Source organism: Nilaparvata lugens, chromosome 6 (assembly GCF_014356525.2).
Source record: "Nilaparvata lugens isolate BPH chromosome 6, ASM1435652v1, whole genome shotgun sequence".
Lineage (NCBI taxonomy): Eukaryota > Metazoa > Arthropoda > Insecta > Hemiptera > Delphacidae > Nilaparvata > Nilaparvata lugens.
In genome coordinates this window covers 17,552,717-17,573,416 of record NC_052509.1, presented here as the reverse complement: position 1 = coordinate 17,573,416, position 20,700 = coordinate 17,552,717, and the positions used below count along the sequence as shown (strand labels likewise).

General features: G+C 34.6%; 1 protein-coding gene across 1 annotated transcript in view; it reads right to left on the bottom strand.

Moving 5' to 3' along the window:
* The window catches only part of LOC111061139 (A disintegrin and metalloproteinase with thrombospondin motifs 9), a 116,557-nt gene that overhangs the window by 57,791 nt on the left and 38,066 nt on the right, over positions 1 to 20,700 (bottom strand). Inside the window, 1 exon segment of the mRNA XM_039431372.1 lies at positions 15,532 to 15,691. Within this exon segment, the coding sequence (XP_039287306.1) occupies positions 15,532 to 15,691 (160 nt within the window).

Sequence of the window (20,700 nt, the reverse complement as noted above, 5' to 3'; positions counted from 1 at the left end):
GACCAGGAGTCCTAACTCCGCCCTAATAAAGGCAAATAATCAATCAATTAATCTCTCACTCTCTATCTCTCTTTTATATTCTTCATTCACTTTTAACTGAGTTTACTTATTATTTTTCTTTTTTGTATATATTTAGAATAATATTTTCAATTTATTATTATTTTTAATTTCGCAATGTATAATTGCAATGTTATAAATGCAATAGGTTTTTCAAGACCTGGCATGCGATGAATTAATAAATAAATAAATCAATCTCTCTCTCTCTCTTCTAGGAATTCAGTTCATTTGATAAACAAGACTAGAGCGAGCCATTCCAACAAAATCCTTGACAAAATAAACATTAACAGAATATTGAGATTAACAGTTCAACTTGACTTACTAATTTGATTAAAATTATTGTTCTACCTCCAGTCTAATCTCTACACAATGAGTTCTGAACAGCAAAAACTTTAACGCATATTAATTTGTTGGTCGAACGTCATCTATAGTGAGAACAAAATAATGTCAACTATTAACATTTTTTAAAAATATCATCTCTGCTTCCCATTAAACGAATGCTGACAGTTCAATATGAATGTTCTTTGATTCATTTTTTCATAGTCCTAGTTCATTTTTCATAGTCCTAGTTCATTTTCTCATAGTCCTTGTTAATTTTTTCATAGTCTCAGTTCATTTTTTCATAGTCCTAGGTGTATTTCTCATGAAAAACGTTGATGCTTCTTATTCAATCAATGATGAAAGTTCAATATGAATGATCTAGATTCGTTGTTAATTCTCTCATCTATTAAGCCTGTTGTTTTTATTTCCAATAATAATATAATTATGTATTTTTGTCTCTATTTGATAAATAAATAAATTAATTATTCCTTATGAATGTCTGCATCATTGCTCCCCATTCAACCGAAGCTGACAGTGTGAAATGAATCTCTCTCAAGGAGAATCTCTTTAGGAGTGTCAGAGCTGATGATACGTGAAGATTGAGTAGGAAAAGAGAGATGCCTTGACTTGACGCGGCAAAGCTGGGTTGACTTGACTGGTTGGTTGGTTGGTTGGCTAGTCGGAGCCACGCAGTCTAGAAGGCTAGATGGATTTCACTTGAACTTGACTGACAAAACTGGCTTCGCACTATAGATATAAACTGCATACCGGACAGCAGGATTTATATCCATGTACATAGGTATACAACGTCGCTTGGACCACAAGACCTGTTATAACATCTGCGGTCGCTATACTGAGATTTACCTGGATTTGTCAGCTCTCCTTTTATACAGCATCAATGCTTCCCATGCAACTAACACTGCCAGTAAGTAGTGGTTCTCACTAAATTTTGAACAACCCGCTTTGTTGCTTCTATATACGTAACTTCTGTAATGGGTATTTCAATTCATATTAAATTATATATAGGCACTAAGACGTACCTTGCTATCATAGGAGAGGTGTTATAATAGGATTAGTATCTTGGAGGTTTAATGGTTACGCACTGGCGGAAGGGAACAAAGTAGATGTTATGCCACTCCTTAGTGAAGGAGCCTGTGATTATTTTTATTCATTTTTCGAAGTTTTGAGCCTTGATTACAAAACTACTACAAAATTTGACTGAAACTGATTCTTATCATTTGTATTCCTGTTTTAGATTAAAAAAATGTATTTCTTATTTTTAGAACTCGTGGCTGGAGGGAGCTCAAGGCTTCTTTTTTCCATTTACGCCAAAAACTATTGTCATTTAATGATTATTTTGTTTGTAAAAATATTTCTTGTATTTAGCAATAAATTCATTATCGAAGGAAAATGATGATATTTTCCTTGAAATATTCCCTTGTCGAGAAGAACTAAAACAATTGGAATATACAGCTGTAGGCCTGCATCAAGGATGAGAAATGAGACATCATTATATCCAGGATCAGCTTTTTAGGATGAGTAGGAAGAATTTGTTTTCGTTTAAAATAAAATTTGTTCAATTTATTATCATTTCAAATGTAGTTTGTAGCCCAACAAACTAAAATTACAAACTGAATAAGCTCCATATGCACCATCTACATTGGATTGGAGTGATCCGTGGTCTAGTGGATAGAGTGCTTGCGTAGCAGCATAGAGATCCCGGGTTCGATCCCACTCACAACCAAAAAGTTTTTAACCAGATCACTCCCGTGTTATCGGATGGCCACGTTAAACTGTCGGTCCCGACTGAAGTATGACAGTCGGCCCATTGACGGCTTAAATTATATATTCAGGCGGTGGGACCTTCCCGCAAGGGACTCCCCACCAACAAAACCCATACGAATTTACTTTTACTTTACCATCTACATTAACGCTAAACCCCGTTCACTTGTAGATATGGTTGCATTAATATATTTATCATGATATATTATCATTCAGTGCTTAAACGAGCAGCTGATATTTCTCCGTTTCAACTGAGTATTCGCATAGGGGCCTAGGAATGACAGCAATATAACAAAAAATGTAAAAACTGAGATATTGAACCAGCAATTTAATAATTTTCGAGAATAAACTGGGAATATTAACCTAATATATGTATGTATCGTGACATATACGATGTGTATTAATATCATAGTAGTTCATATTTTATAGTATGATTTGTTATTTTTGCATAGTCCTAGGTGTATTTCTCATGAAAAACGTCGATGCTTCTTATTCAATCAATGATGAAAGTTCAATACGAATGATCTAGATTCGTTGTTAATTCTCTCATCTATTAAGCCTGTAGTTTTTTATTTCCAATATAATATAATTATGTATTTTGTCTCTATTTAATAAATAGATAAATAAATTATTCCTTATGAATGTCTGCATCATTGCTTCCCATTAAACCGAAGCTGACAGTGTGAAATGAATCTCTCTCAAGGAGAATCTCTTTAGGAGTGTCAGAGCTGATGATACGTGAAGATTGAGTAGGAAAAGAGAGATGCCTTGACTTGACGCGGCAAAGCTGGGTTGACTTGACTGGTTCGTTGTTGGTTGGCTAGTCGGAGCCACGCAGTCTAGAAGGCTAGATGGATTTCACTTGAACTTGACTGACAAAACTGGCTTCGCACTATAGATATAAACTGCATACCGGACAGCAGGATTTATATCCATGTACATAGGTATACAACGTCGCTTGGACCACAAGACCTGTTATAACATCTGCGGTCGCTATACTGAGATTTACCTGGATTTGTCAGCTTTCCTTTTATACAGCATCAATGCTTCCCATGCAACTAACACTGCCAGTAAGTAGTGGGTCTCACTAAATTTTGAACAACCCGCTTTGTTGCTTCTATATACGTAACTTCTGTAATGGGTATTTCAATTCATATTAATTATATATAGGCACTAAGACGTACCTTGCTATCATAGGAGAGGTGTTATAATAGGATTAGTATCTTGGAGGTTTAATGGTTACGCACTGGCGGAAGGGAACAAAGTAGATGTTATGCCACTCCTTAGTGAAGGAGCCTGTGATTATTTTTATTCATTTTTCGAAGTTTTGAGCCTTGATTACAAAACTACTACAAAATTTGACTGAAACTGATTCTTATCATTTGTATTCCTGTTATTAGATTAAAAAAATGTATTTCTTATTTTTAGAACTCGTGGCTGGAGGGAGCTCAAGGCTTCTTTTTTCCATTTACGCCAAAAACTATTGTCATTTAATGATTATTTTGTTTGTAAAAATATTTCTTGTATTTAGCAATAAATTCATTATCGAAGGAAAATGATGACATTTTCCTTGAAATTCCCTTGTCGAGAAGAACTAAAACAATTGGAATATACAGCTGTAGGCCTGCATCAAGGATGAGAAATGAGACATCATTATATCCAGGATCAGTTTAGGATGAGTAGGAAGAATTTGTTTTCGTTTAAAATAAAATTTGTTCAATTTATTATCATTTCAAATGTAGTTTGTAGCCCAACAAACTAAAATTACAAACTGAATAAGCTCCATATGCACCATCTACATTGGATTGAGTGATCCGTGGTCTAGTGGATAGAGTGCTTGCGTAGCAGCATAGAGATCCCGGGTTCGATCCCACTCACACCAAAATTTTTTAACCAGATCACTCCCGTGTTATCGGATGGCCACGTTAACTGTCGGTCCCGACTGAAGATGACAGTCGGCCCATTGACGGCTTAAATTATATATTCAGGCGGTGGGACCTTCCCGCAAGGGACTCCCCACCAACAAACCCATACGAATTTACTTTTACTTTACCATCTACATTAACGCTAAACCCCGTTCACTTGTAGATATGGTTGCATTAATATTAATTATCATGATATATTATCATTCAGTGCTTAAACGAGCAGCTGATATTTCTCCGTTTCAACTGAGTATTCGCATAGGGGTCTAGGAATGACGGAAATAACAAAAATGTAAAAACTGAGTTATTAAACCAGCAATTTAATCATTTTCGAGAATAAACTGGGAATATTAACCTAATATATGTATGTATCGTGACATATACGATGTGTATTAATATCATAGTAGTTCATATTTTATAGTATGGTTTGTTATTTTTGCAGTGTAGGTAGGATCAAGAATAAATGTTCAAAGATGGTTTCGAGAATAGAAATTGAGTTTATGAGATAACTAATGGGATTAATGGTCTCACTTAGGACCTATTCCCTTGAACTTTTATCGTGGAGAAATAATAACATCATGAATGGAAGTAAATATTTTATATCTTCAGGCTGCGATCAATCCAAACTCAAATCGAATTTAAACACCTCCACCTATCAACGTGGACGTCACAGATTAGACAAACCAATTCCACAATAAGCCTCGGGCAGCGAGGAGTTGAGAGATTCACTTTAAACTGTCGGCATCGGTTGAATGAAAGGTATTGATGTTATTTATAAGGGATGCTGACAGATCAAAGTGGATCCCACTTGAGCACTTTAATCGAGTTTCAGGATATTTCTGATTGTGATTGGAATGCAGACAACCTGAATGGCTTTTGAACATATTCCGATCACAAAAACGAATCAAAAAGTGATGGAAACTTGAAACAAAAAGTATGAGATCCATTCTGAAACGTGTGAGGTGATATGAGTGGCATATTATTTAGAAAAAATATCATAGAGGAGAAGAAGGAGGAGGAGGAGGAGGAGGAAGAAGAGGAGAAAGAGGATTTGGAAGAGGAAGAGGGGGAGGAGTGGAAGGTGGAGATGAGTAGAAGGAAGAGAAGGAGTAGGTGGAGAAGGAGGAGTGGAAGGTGGAGATGAGTAGAAGGAAGAGAAGGAGTAGGTGGTGAAGGAGGAGAAGGAGTAAAAGGAGGAGAAAGAGTAGAAGAAGGAGAAGTAGAGGAGAAGTAGAGGAGAAGTAAAGGAGAAGGAGGAAGAGTAGAGGAGATCGCAAAGAAGGAGAAAAAGAAGGAGTATGATTGAAAGAATAGGAATAGGTGAGGGTGTAACACAAGGAAGGAAGGAAGGAGGAAGAGGAGGAGGAGGGGGGAGGAGAAGAAGAAGGGAAAAGAAGAAGAGAAATAATAATAATAGTGGTGAGGGAGGAGAAGAGGAAAAAGAAGAAAAGAAGAAGAAGAAGGAGAAGAAGAAGAAGAAGAAGAAGAATGAGAAGTAGAAGAAGATCTGAATTTAACTGTTTGAAGGCGACTCCGTTTGATGTGAAGGACAAGGTTAAAAGCATTCGTTAATCTTTTCAAACTTGTAAGAAAGATGCTTTTACCTTCTGCTTGTGCAGCTCGTGGTGTAAACTAGCACTGCAGACTAAACATTAATACAACACTAACACTGATATTACATCGCCTGCAGATGATATTTTCGTTCAGATTTTACACACCGGGAATTCTCATTTTATTACTGTAATTTGTGAATGGCCACTTAGCCAAATGCGCTCGCGCTCCCCCCCCCCCCCCACCACGACTTCCAGTGAATAAGTATTAGAGGTTGAAGTAAGAATAAGATTAAGATTGGTTGACTGTACCAAGGACATTATAGCTTGTGTTGATAGGTGATATTTGGAGTTATAATATATTTTTGGTCGTCGAGGATGAGATTTTCTCATGAGATTATATCACTCGTTTTCGTTATCATTACTTAGAGATAGAGCATATATATATTCTAGACGGTAAAATATTTGGTCCAAGATTTTTGATTTGAAGATTCAACAATGGTCTAATAGGGAATCAAATTTGATGAAAGATGGTCAAACATCCTAGTCCAAATATTTGATCAGATAGTGAGGCTCTTGGGATGGGCCTAAATTTATGGAATGAGAAATTATTCTCAATTATTCTTACAATAAGTACTTCATTAAAATGGTAGGAAGAGAAAAAATTATGTAACTTTGTGCTATTCCTCTCCCTAATTTAGATAAGGTTATATACATAATTAAAAATATGTAAAGTCTATTAGTTCTTCACTTCGCAAAATGTTCAGTCCAAAAACTTCCACAAAGCAGATTTTTGAGTTCAGATCTTTTAAAACTAAATATTGATATTATTCAGCTTGAATAATATCTCTCTTTCTCTTCCCTTCCTCACTCACTTTTTCTTTTCCCTATTTCTTAATAATATCCCATTATTATTTTCATGTACTGTTAAGCATTGAACACTCGGCCTCTGCGCTCAGGTTCCTCGAACCTTTCAGGGACTTCCCGTTTTTAATATAGTTATGTATAATCCTATTAATGGTATTTGTCTTTTTCATTTTATATTGTATTTTACTTTTTTCATTTATAACCATTTTTGTCATTGTAATTATGTTTTTGGGACAAATAAAAAGATTTGAATTTGAATTAACAAAAATCATTACAATCATCATACTAATGATGCCTATATTAGAATGATGATTGTAATGATTTTTGCTAATTCTCAATTTCCTCTTGTCCTCAACCTCTTACTCCAAATCAGTTAAACTCGTGATAATGATGCCTTAAGATTAATTAATCAAGTATTCAGTGATATTTGACGATGATGTGTCGTTTACACCATTAATGCACCTTTTTTAATAATGTTCCACCCTTACTAGACTGTACCATACCTGCGTTTCTATGTTGGAAGGGAAATAAATTTAATTTCGAACAATAATATGGATATAGTACATTGATAAATCATTCACAAGACTTCACGATAATGATCTGGGAGAGGATAAAATTGAGGGAAAATCAATTAGTAGGTTACTGACTTAAGAACTTGAGAACAACCTGTTTTGGCTCAAGTCATCCAAATCAAGAATCAATAATCATCATCTAGAAAAAGATTACCTCATAAAAAACCAGCCTCCACATAATGACGCAATAACTATTCAGAATTCATTTCGTCAATTGAAAATCCATCTGAGAGCAAGCTTTAGCACTTTTTGTTTTATCGAAGCCTTCAAGACTCTACTCAGTTTTGTTTTAACACTACCACACAGGAAAATTATCAAGGATAATCGTGATATCAAAATTCAATTTTAATATTCACTAATAACAATTACCACTTGGACAAATACAGAAGACATCTCGTTAAACCAAATGATACGCAAGATATGAAGTGATATGAAAATGTAGTGAGATACATTTCAAACTGTCTGCATTGGTCTAATGGGAAGCATTTGTGTTGTATATGAGGAAGGCTGACAGTTCTAACTAAATCTCACTATGGAATAAGTTTCCAGGCGCGATAAGGCGGTGAATCATTTAAATAATATGGGATATTTAGCCACGTTTAGCGGTAGATATATAGTGTTATGAATCTCCTTAATACATGAATGTAAACAGTAGGTATATAAACTGTATGAGTTATAGTGGTTGCTCGCCCATCGCCCACACGATTTCATGACCATTGCTGGGATGTCAGTGGCAAGGTCATGTGACCATTTAGTAGCCTGAAGGGTGGGGAGTCACATCATGACATGTGAGGTGGTTAAAGTGAGATTCACTGTAAGCTGTCAGCTTTTATTGTATGATAATCGAAGGTTTAGTTCATACAAAAAGCTGATGGATCAATGTGAGTCTGTGTATGGTGGAGCTCACTTTGAACTATCAGCTGTGTTTTTGAATAGGAAGCATTAATGCTATTTATAAGAAATGCTGACACTTTAATTGAATCTTAATAGTATGGAAACAAACACGTGAGTCTTTTATAATAGACCCGGAAATGGCACAATGTGAAGATGCGATTTGGTAAGTCAAACATGATGATTATTTACAATTGATAATTTGAATAAAAATTGAAGACATTCCGAATTAATTATCAGGAAGAAACTATAATGCATGTTCATAGACACTTGTATCGAGCTATGAAGTTGAATGAAATCTCATCATCGAATGAATGAGAATGATCAATTAAAGAATAGTTAGATGAATGATGAATGTAAGAATAATATTAATAAGCATTATTGTCTCTTCTCTCTTGATATTTGAATGGAGATGAACAATATTGGTAAAAAAATCGCAGATTAAAAAGTCTTTTAAATTGCTTCAGCTTTATATTATATTTAATAGAGTATAGAGTGAGTTTGGTTTTGTTTTTTGGTTTCTAATTTTTAAAATAATTCAATGTTTTCAAGTTTTGAGAACTTTACAGTTTACAGTTTGGTGCAATATTTTTATTTTTTTCGGTTTTCAATCTAATTGAATTCTAAATTTTGGTTTGTATATTTCTGGACTCGGAATTTGATTCAAAGTGAAGCTGCATAACCTACCTTTCAGACATTGGCCCATATGAATAAAACCAGAGCAAATGCTCATGAGCAAGAGCATGGAGCATAAGGTTTTGCTCATGAGCAAAAGGTAGAAGCAAAAGCATTTGCTCATTTTTATATGAATAAGCTTTATCTTATACTCTTACCTTATGCTCCTGAACTCTGGAGCAAATTCTCACGTATTTTAAAGATTTTTCATCAGCTGATTCGCTTTTGTAGCCTTTTTTGTTTTTATAGCTTACGGAAGCGCTAAATATGCAAGTAAGGTGCACCGCTTGTGTTTGCGACGTCTGCTCTGTTTTCTATTTATGATTATGAATAGAGTTTTAGGTTAGTTGAGTTTAGAATTTTGGAATAATAGCGTGAAAAATGTCATCTTTATAATAATCTTCAGCATATTCTTATAATATCAATAGCCTTCTTATAATCGTCTACACTCTCATCTCCTTAAATGCCTATTTCCTATTTTGTGATGGCTATCTTTATACAGTAACAGGTAGCTATCTTTTGTATTTATTCTTTTGTAGGGATAATGGTGATATATATCATGGTTGAATCTAAAAGAGTTTTATAGTTCCCAACTATTGGTTGTGATCGTATCTGGTATAGTTTCCTCCTCCTCATACGAATTAGTTTAGCCATTTTACTATGAGCAAAAGGTGATAAGCTGCTCTAGACTAGACTCACCTTTTTTAAGCATTTGCTTCAAAAATTGAGCAAATGCTCTAGTTTATTCATACAATTTTGAGCAAAAGCTTTTACTTTTGAGCAAATGCTCAAACTAGTATCTTGTTGAGCATGAGCAAAAGGTTTTGCTCACGTTTATTCATAGAAAATGAAGCAAATGCTCTATATTTTAGAAGTATAAGCAAATGCTCAACTTTATTCATATGGCCCATTGACTTACTACTATCAAAATTCGGAAAGGGACCAGTTTTGGGCTAGGCCTGTTGGTCCTTTTCTAATCATGTATTTGATTTGTGAATTGGTTAATGTAAATGGATAAATAAATAGAAGAATATTTTCTTAAAAGCTAATGTCAATGAACATGAAATGTATATATGAGAATATCGTTCTGATCATTGAATAGACAAATGTGAATTATACAATGTACAAATAAATCATTACTGTTTAATATCAGTTAGTAGCTCTTTGTAACAATGACCTAAAGTTGTCAAATACATCTTATCAGTGTATTGAACTGGATTTTTTTCATTAGTATCAGATCAAATCACATTTTGTGTTGAGCTATATACGAGTATTTGATACTTCCAAATACATGTTGCAGACTGGAACATGAATCTTCAAACTTGTGTTAGCAGATTGCAATCATTTGAAGATTGCTGTATACTTTGCTCATGTTTGGAGAATCTTCTTCTTTTTTAACATGTTCGAAAAAGGAACACGAGTCATGATGACCAGTTATTTTCCTGTACTCTATCTCTCTTCATTTATCGCCACGTTTGTTCTATCTTTTTCTACCTTACTTTTGGCGTCGAGCTGTCTATGTGTCTTTTGAACTTGCTTTGCGTCATCTCCAAACTTCTGACAAGGTAAATACAAAAAATGAGTAAATGATTTATTATTTTCTATTTTTATCAGCGTTTTATCGGTATTTCTTTTTACACTCATGCAGAATTTGTTTATCAATGTAGTATGTTTTGATCGATGTTATTTATAGATTCTTGATTTGAAATATCATTGTTACTTGAATAATTTTCAGTCGGAGACATAACAGAGATGATAGTTTAATAATCTCAATCGTATCAATATTCTTCCGAAATCCTTGCTTTTCTACCATCTTCATTTGCCATAAAAAACGTTAGGAGTGGGCACTTGCATATGAAATACACCAAAAAGAAACATACTCAAAAATACAACAGTAAACATGAAATGGATTAATTGAACATCGAACAATATATTCCAAAGTTTGATTCCCAGCTGTGAGTGAAAATCGTCCAAAGCTAAGAAGAATTCTGCTTTGCATGAGATAAACTTTTTTTCTGAATCGAGAACATAAGACTTTTGACACTATTCAAAATCCTAGAACGATTTCACAAGAATTACAAATTAAAGCATAATATACAACATGTTTATATTCATATAGTCTATCTTGCAAGGAGTACATCCTATCCAAAATGCCAAATTATTTGCAAAACTCTTCAAACACCGTCTATCTATCTCACGGGAATGAATTCGCACTGTCGGATCTCGAAATTCGCAGACAGAGACAGAGACGTGGCCGGGAAGGTAGTAATCAATGGGGTCGGCTCGCTCGGTTCAACCTAATACCAGATCCTATCGCCAAAAGAGACCCCCTAATAGGGGGGTTAACAGAAGTATTATGAGGAGAATGAACAAGGCAGACATGCCCCCAGGCAACATAACCTAATACGTCTTCTGATAGCTTACTAAAATATGAATATAGAGTACATGTACACAGTTACAATAACAGAAGATAAATAGATATAATCGGAGATTTGGAGGTATATAATCGGGGATATATAAATATATTGGGAGGATGGAAAAATAAACGAACATATATACACATATTAGACGATAGCACATACTATACAGATGTATGAGGAGGATTATTCATACATGAAAATAGAGAAACGATTATATAAATATACATTGTAATGGGAGAAATATAAACAGTCAATAATATATAAATATATTGGAAGATATAGTTGAGACACAGTTTTTTATAATATGCTATGTAGTGAGACTAACTTCAAACTGACAGCGTTCATTATATATAAAATCAATGCTTCTCATTAATCCAATGCTGACCGTATGGGGTGAATCTGACTATAGACACATACCGACTGCCAATAAATTATGTTTACTTATTGGCTACAGCCTTATTATCCACAGATCTGATACACCTGGTATCCCACACGATGCAACATTTCGGCTGTATACTGTTATGCCGCATGCTATAATGCTATACACTGAATGCTAGGTCGTTAACTGCACACGTCTCTCAAGGGCTCTATGGTAAAATTCACTCCATACTGTCAGCAATGTTTAAATGAAAAAGAAGTACGTAACATGTAAGGAATGCTGACATTGTAAATCAAATCTGACTAGTACCCACCAAGGCAGACATCTTTGTTTTCTCGTTATTTGCAACAGGTTGTCGATTTCAGATTCGATTTCGGATGCTGTGTCATTATTATTGGAAATCGTGGTCTTCTTTTGGCCAGTGATGGCCGAGATGGTAGGATTTGTGATCTTGTTTTAGTTAGTGATTGAGATTCATGAATTTGTGGTTTTCTTTTAGTCAGTGATTTAGATCCATGGATTTGTGATCTTTTCCTGAAGATAGTGGACCTACACTAATAATGCTGCTGCAGTTTAGATAACTCCAGCAGCTTCTATATGTTTCTAAAAGTAGTATTGATGTTTCATTCATTGGTTGGATTCAATTTAATCTCATTCCATTCCATTTCATTCCATGGTCGGTATCATACACCGACCGCCTATGGAAGGGGTATCTGGATTTGTCAATATAGTCAATGTAACCTTATTTTTGTTATAAGGTCAATGTAAAAATTCACCTTCCCATATGTTGGTGGTTGCTCGTAATGATCTAAAAATTCCCCATCCGTGTTCAAACGTATCTCCAGTAACTCTACTCTCTCTTCAACTAACCTCAGAATCTCTTACCCGCGAGTTCCCTGAATCGAAATATTATAAAGTGAAATATTATTCAGTTTATCAAATATTTTCACATTTTTCCCTTGTATCTAGAAGAAGCAAATAACAACATCTAGTATTCACTGCAATTCCGTGGAGAACTTTACCAATTTTCGATTATACAAACATCAAGTGACAGTATTTATAATTGCTATTGCTCTTCGAAGGATTATTCTATCAAGCTATTTTTCTATCTAGTACTATTCGATTGGTCCATTGTCATCTTTCATCAGCTATTTCTCATGTTGCATGCTGTCTCCTACGATTTAGGAATCATGCATTTTTTATGAAGGTTTTATGAGCTTTAATCATCTATAAATCTCCAACTATTCTATAACAGAAAGTTCTAACATAATCTCAGCTATATCGAAATAAAGAGAACTAAAAAATAACAGTGATACCATAGCTTGTTTTCTCTTTTCCAAATATTGTATTGTTTGCTCTAATAAATGGATGATTAAATAAATACCAAAGTTGATAAGTTATAAGATTTCATAAAACTTGAAGTTCACCAACAAAGTCACCTAAATATATTTGTAATAGAATATTGCAGACTAGCAGGTAACGCGTGCTCCGCAAGGGTCTAATTAAAAACGTGACAAACTGAAAACTTGATCTTTTGAAATCTCGAAGAATTTAAAATAGGCCTATGAATAACCATCCCCGGTAAATTAAGAATCCACATGTAAAATTTCAATTTAATCAGTCCAGTAGTTCAGACGAGATGATGCGTCATTGGTGAATTTCATATCCCTTACGTGTATAAGCCAATTCTTTCCTTTATTTTATTATATAGAAGGGAGGGAGGATAACAAGGAGATGCCGAGGAGGAGGAATAAGAAGAGAATGATGAAGAAATGAAATGAGAAGTTGCAGTAGTACTCTGCCGAAAGGGACCGACTTTTAATTGCTACAATAATTGATCAGACCAAGATATTCGGGTGAGTTGAGTTGTATTGGGCCAAGTGCTAAGAAGTCCCGATATAATAGTCCTAGTGGTCCTAAAGTGGTCGATATAGTGGTGCTAGTATGTGGGTGTCCCCTCCTGGGGCAGTGGTCAGGTTTCAGCACTGTTCATCATCCCTGAGGTGTGGAGGCGGCTCTATTAGCTGTGGGTGTGTCTAGTTGAGCTAGTCCTTATCAACCACAAGGTAGATGACAGCACAAATATACTGCAATGAGAGGGTTCGAGTGTCGGAGAGATAAAATGTGAGAATAGATAAAGGAGAGGAAGATATGATGTGGAAGGAGGAGAAGTAAAAATGAAGGAGAATAAGAGATTTGCGTGAGATAGGAGGGATAAGAAGGAGAATAACAAGCAGGAGGTAAGAAGGATCAACGAGAGGATAGGAAAAAAGCGCAAGAGAAGATGATGAAGCAGTGTGATAGAATAAGGGGGCGGAGGCCCCCGAGAATTAGCAAGGAATTGATAGTTCGAAAAAGGAGGAAATACAAGTCGGAGAAGGAGGAGAAGGATACAAGAGTAATTTCAATGAGAATAAAAGGATAAAGAAGAGAAAGGAAATAAATACCAGATACGGTGGGAGAAGTGAGAAAGAGGTTTTACAAAAATAGCAAGAAGACAGAATTACAAAAAGAAATGATTGAGAAGAAGATGATGAACAAGGAAGATGGAGGAAAATAGTGATAATGAGTTTGAAATGAGATATAAAACCAATGAAAGGAGAAATAAAAAGTAACTGATAGAAAACTAACAAGAAAAGGAGGAATAAGTTGGGATGGAGGACGTTGGAAAGTAGAGAAGCAGGAGGGAGAATAAGAAGACATGTATAGAAGCGAACAATAACAAAATACAAGAATATGGAGGAGGAACAAAAAAAAGAACGTACAGAAGAAATAATTGGAAGAATATGGAAAGAGGACAAGAACAGATAATTTCAAGAGAGGGAAGAAAATAGAAAAAAATGTTGCATGATAGAGGAAGAAGGAAGTGACGGAAAGAAGACGATGATACGAGAAGAGTAGAGGAGCGAAGGTTAAGGATAAATGAACGAGGAAGGATGATAAATGAGAAATAAATAAATGAGGATCTTTATGAAAAGATGAATAAACTTATTGGACAGAAATATGAATAAAGATTGTAAACGAATGTGTGAAATAAAAAAGGGAGTAGGCTACAGACAGAAAGGAAAAACGAAACGAGTAATTTGAACTCAGAGAAAGAGTGGGTGAAAGAGAATCAAAGTAGTGTTGTTGATATATTTGCAATAGTACATTGGCGTAATCGAAATTGCTAGCCGTAGCGTGTCGCTCTGCTGTGAAGGTACTCAACTCTTGTACTTGAAAACTGACTTACTAGCGTGGGTTTTGTCCACTTAGATAATGGAATACATATACGTGGAGACTCTTGTAGTTGAAATTCGACAAGAATATAGGAACACCATAGAATACTAGTTCAATTGTATTTCCAGACAGGGCAACAGAAATGAATGAGTTTGTTTGTACTTGTACAAACTGTGGAATATCACTCCATATCTTTGTTCCAAATCGTACTAGCACTACAGAGTTTGTTTCATTAGGAATTAAGTTGAGTTTTCGTGGTGTCAATGTTTATCAGTTACCCATATAAAGGTACATTTTCGTTTGTGCGTAAACTTCTGCAGTCGACGACGACAAACATTGTTGACAGTCATATTGTCCAAATTTCTAGTGTGCTAAAACAGCTGATCAAATAACTTTTCATCATTTGTATTTATTATTCAAGAATCAAAACATTTCTAATACTATCAACATATTGCCATTTGAAAGCATAACCTCAACCTCCCCCATTAAAGCATAATTGAACATAATCTTCTAGGTCATTTAGACAAATTGAAATCTACCCAATCTGAGATTCTCACCCTGTCGTTATTTACGACGGCATTTACGCACAAACGAAAACCCAGCATTAGTGAAGATTTTCGTGATTGGAACGAAGTAATTTCAATAAAAAAATAAATTGTTTTCACTACAATAGAAAAATTTTCCCTCAGATAGATGCATTCACTTTGAACTCTCAGCAATCCTCATAAATAGCATCGATATATCCTATAAATTATTACTACTATTCCTTAGTATTGACACCTCATTCAATAAAATGAAGTGATCATGTTTTCTGAAGTCATAATAATTGGAGTTGGAACTAATTAATTAAGAGCTGAAAAATTAATTGGAGCTTACCGTCTAAACCACAGTGAGGTTCAGGTTGATGCTGCTCTTGCATAAACGGCGGCGAAGGTATCCTGTAGAGCCGGTGAATGACTGAATCTGTGTGATTCTCGAGCCACTTCTCAGCCGGTTCTATGAAGAAACTGCCGCTTGATGTCCTTATGTGTCCAGTCTGGAAAAAAGAGATTGAAATATGTATTTGAAAATCAGTAACGTCAAAAGTGATGCTGTGCTCTGTACTTGACAAACTTATTCTATGCTAAAGATTTTTATAAAAATAAATATCTGGGACCTAGCTTCGCTCTGGAGTACATAAGCATGAAAAAATTATTACGAAAGAAGAAATTATAATAACATTCATAGTTCATACAGAAATATTCTATCTAATCACAGTAAATTGAGATTTATTCCCAGAGTAATGCAAAAATTTCCCTCACAAAGGCCCGGTTGCACAAAAGCCGGTTAAATTTTAATCCTGATCAATTTCACGTGAACCAAATCAAAGAAGACCATTTCAAAAAGATGGATCTACTGGAATTAATCAGTATTGAGAATAACCCGGCTTCTTTGCAGCCGGCACTAAGTACCTGATTGAATGATTATTTCAACAGAATGATTACAAACTTTCAACAGCTGAGTCATAATATTGATACAGTTCCACACACATGAACTAGCTCACTCACTTCCATCATCAACAGACGACGAAATAATTATTATCTGTTGTTTTTCCAAGGATGAAAATAACTATCCTTTAAATGTCCTTCAGCGAGTTTTTCCAGGTATGAGACCTAGTGCAATCGTATTTTTATATTATAAACCTACTATGTTCTGAATTTCGAGATAATCGTTAGAGCCATTTTCGAGATCCGGTGAAATACAAACATATAAACATCTAAACAGAAATTGCTGTTTTAATAGTATAGGAAAATGATGTTTAAAAATCGAAGTAATCGTGACAATTCACAACTCTATTATGCAGAATGCTGTTTACAATCCTATGATGCCAAGCCTGATGTAAACACGATTAAGAAAACAAAGTTTTATTGTCAATATTATATTCAAATCAATAGATAGGAATATTGAGTGTAAATCCAATGAATTTAAACGATGATAAATAATTATGATTTCATGAATAACAGATTTCATAAAACTAACTCTCTTAGAATCATTTGGAGATACTGGAAATAAACATGAGAGTTGTTTACTAGAATGAATCATTACAGAAGTACTGTATGTCTATTCGGTAAATTCTCTCGAATCTTGTACCTTGCATTTCAGCAAAAAAAAAAAATTAGCAAATCAATGTGAATTGACAATTCCAAATTTAACTCTTCTTCTAAACAGCAAAACATTAATTTCTGAATTATTGGACTTTCTTCTATGAGATAAAATTAATACAGTGACCTTTTTAGAAAGCTTTTCCCAACATGAACCCTCATTTTCATCCGTAACGGTGATAACAATATCTGAATGTCACTTTAGAAATTGTTCAGGATCTTGATATTCCATCACTATTTCAGACAGAATTCGATAGAATTAGAAATATGAATTAAACTGCAGGGAATAATGGGAGTTCTTCCCTTTCTTATTGTAGTTTGTTGGATGAAGGCTCATTTCATACAGATAAAATGATTGTGAAATATTTGCGAGATGAACAATGTTATCGGGATATAGTTATTGATATAGTACTTTCAATCTCCACCCTCCTACAAGATCATAAGACATTTTAAATTGATACTTATACATTATTATACATTCGAATACATTCATAGGTGAACTTTGTGAGCTTTCCTCAAACATAAAAATATTTATGAAATATATTTTCAATTCCATTTCTTGTATCAGACTTGATCTGTGAATTGAATGTGAATCTATCACCATGGCTCCAACTCCTTTGAGGGGAGTTTTCAGTAGGAAACAGTGAAGTGAGAACAGAGCCTCCTGTCAATCGTTGATTGCATTTCACATGGTAATTGTCACTCCATCAGGAGGGCCCAGAAGAAAGCCTCATTCGCAATTAGTCGAGTGTGAAATTTCTGCAGAGAACCTGACATTTCCAATGAGTGCATCCTCTTCACATCTTCAAGGCTCGCCCTTTCCAGTTTCCCTAGAATTACTGGAAGCCGTGTTGCGTAAAATTCTCGAATAATTAACTCGAGCAAAGATGTGTGAAAGGGTCATAGAAGGGCGTTTACTAAATAACAATTTCCGGGACAAGTCGAAGGCTCTATCAAGTCCTTATAAGTATTTATGAATATTCTCATAAAATATGACTTGAAATACTCATTTGTTTATGAGTAATAATGAAGCTATCTTAATATGTTTCATGGAAAGGAATTACAGGTATCAATACTCAATACAATAAAAGATATGGACTGTTAAAATTCTTGAAGAAATAGTGAAGTATTGAAGAATTTTTCCAGTTGGCAATGATACAGAGAATAGTTTGTTCCAAACTGATGAAATCATCTCATACTATCATTGAAACTACTGTTCTATTATCTCTATTCTTCATACTTCTATTCTCTTCTCTCTTTACTTCATATAGATTTCTCTATCTACTTTCTCTGTACTTCTGTACTTGAGACTTGAAAAATATAATAATGAAGTGATCGATTTGAACTGTTTAAGCTATTTCATGGTGGAATTGAACTGAAATAATGATAACAGGTTCATGCAGTAGTGTCTACATTACAGAATGTTACTATATTACAGTTAGGCCTACTACATTATTTATACTGTAACTGTAGTTAATACTGTTATATTATGATACTCAATAATGTAGCAATAAAATATTTCATGCTATCTCTAATCTCTAAGCTAGGTGATATTATAGAGGAACTGTTCAAGTCTAGAACATATGTGTATGTGTTATCTATGTTGATACAGTATGTAAGCTACTTGTCATAAAATTCCTATACCTTTTATAGTAGAATGCATACTAAAAACAATTGAAGACACAGTTGCCATTCTGCAAAGTGAATTAAAGTGTTCATCTGAGTTTATTGTAAATATTGTTCGTAAGAGAAAATTTCATTTTATGCTGTGTGTAATAATTTTATATTGAAATGAAGGACAATAGAAGGAATTTCATGTTTCTATATCGATAAGTAAGACGGTGAGTATATATTATAAGAAAACTTGAGGTAATTGCTTCATTACAGGTGTTGAAAGCTTGGAACTATACAATATTATTCCCTCTATCTGTTCCTCTCCAATTCATTAGTTCTCTTTCTCTACTCCCCGTAAAATATTGTACTTTATCTCAATTATTTTTCTCTCTTTCTCGAGGATTGGCAAAGTTATGCTTGACAGTCGGACTGATACCACTACTAGTTCTGATGTAAAATTTTATGTGTTCTGACATTTCTAGAAAAATCAGCCGCTCCAAGCAAGTACTTGAACGATGATATTCATTGATAAGGTAATGCACAGTGAGAGTATATTTACTTGTCGAGCCATTAAAAATGAGAATATCCATTAGAACCCGGCTGTCAGTGTGGATACAGGGTGGTCTGAAATACTGTGAAGCATGAATTAAACAGCATATTTCTTTTATCGGTTGGAGTACCAGCAATGACATAACATTACCGTATAATAATTAGGTCTGTCTCGGTACTGGCAAGTTATACTGTCCGTTGTAAAACATGTGTTAAACAAACTGGTAAAGTAGTTGAGACTATTTATTGCATGATAAATATGTTAAGTGGAACAGCATATAGTGGTGCAGCATATCTTTCATGCAATACTACTCAGTAAGGCATGTAGTGATGAATGGTATTTTAAGTCAACTTTCAAAACTGAGCCGGCAACTGATTCACTACAATATTATAAAATTGTGCAATGGATCTGATATTCCACTTTTGAGTACCTATGTTTGATAGAGAAATTATCTGTGAGAAACTGATATGTTGATTTATATAAACCAGTTGCTACATTTATTCACCTGATTTCTGGAGTGGAATGATACTGGAGGATTGTCAAGTGGTCTGGGATACCTCCTTATCAAAATAGTGGTTCCAGTAAAGTACTTTCAAGTACAAGAATACATGAGAAGGTAGCGAATGAGTAGCATTTTGATGTATAGTCTCAAGATAATACTAGTTGTATTGAAGAGTTTTTATTGAGAAATCAATCAATGCTTTCATCCAACAACTTTGGTGAATAATAAAACTCACTAAAAATGTTCTTGCAGGAAACATCATTTGCACGATCCTATAGGGCAAGCATAGTTTTGAAAATTGACTATTTCACAAGTGATCAATAATGAACAATAATAATCCATGTTACAAGCTGATACCATAGATCAAATGTAAGTTTTTCTCTGTTGATACATAACAAAATAGCTAATGGAAAATGCAACACCTCTTTTTCGTCAACATCGGAGACTCTTCCAGTCATTCTCGAAGACTGCCATGTCCATTGTCCGTCCACTGCATGCTTTGCTTCCCTGTCCTGCAGCCAGCAATGACAAGTGGAGGAAACCTGATCCCTAGCCGGCGTCCGATCAAATCTCGTTTGTTATCTCTTTAGCGACATTCTGTCTCTTCTCACCGCCGACAATGGACAGGTTTCTCTTTCCTTCTCTTTTCCTTTTTCTCTTTTTTCTCTCTTTGATGTTGTTCGTGTGCAAACTGTCACCATCAGTGAGCAGTAAGCGCCTTCCGAAAGTAATTTCCATTATATACTTCATCTCCTTTTAGACTCGGCTGTTACCTTTTCTCTCTCTCATCGCCATCTTTCTGTAAAATTGGAGTCCTTCGCTCACTATTCCTTTCATTTTGTATCTTCTATCAACCCGCTCTATTCTATTTTTCCTTTTTTCTCATTTCTGTCTACCTTATCAATCAATGTTTCGCATCCATGTTCTTTACACAATTTCTGTATACATAAATTATCAATTCCTCCACAGAGTTCAACATTATTAAACTGTTGAACTGTTGACATGAGAAACTTGCTATAGACTAACTACAGTAAGATTCACTCCTATCAGCATTCCTTACTATCTGTAACAACAATGCTCTCCATTTTAACAACGCTTACAATCTGAGGTCAACCAAACAATAACGATAAACTAACAAAATATGGATGGAACATTGAATGAAATGAAACTTCTGGCAACGGATTTGATCCAGTTAGATTGTTTATCCAAGTTAGCAATATAAACTTTTGTATAATATC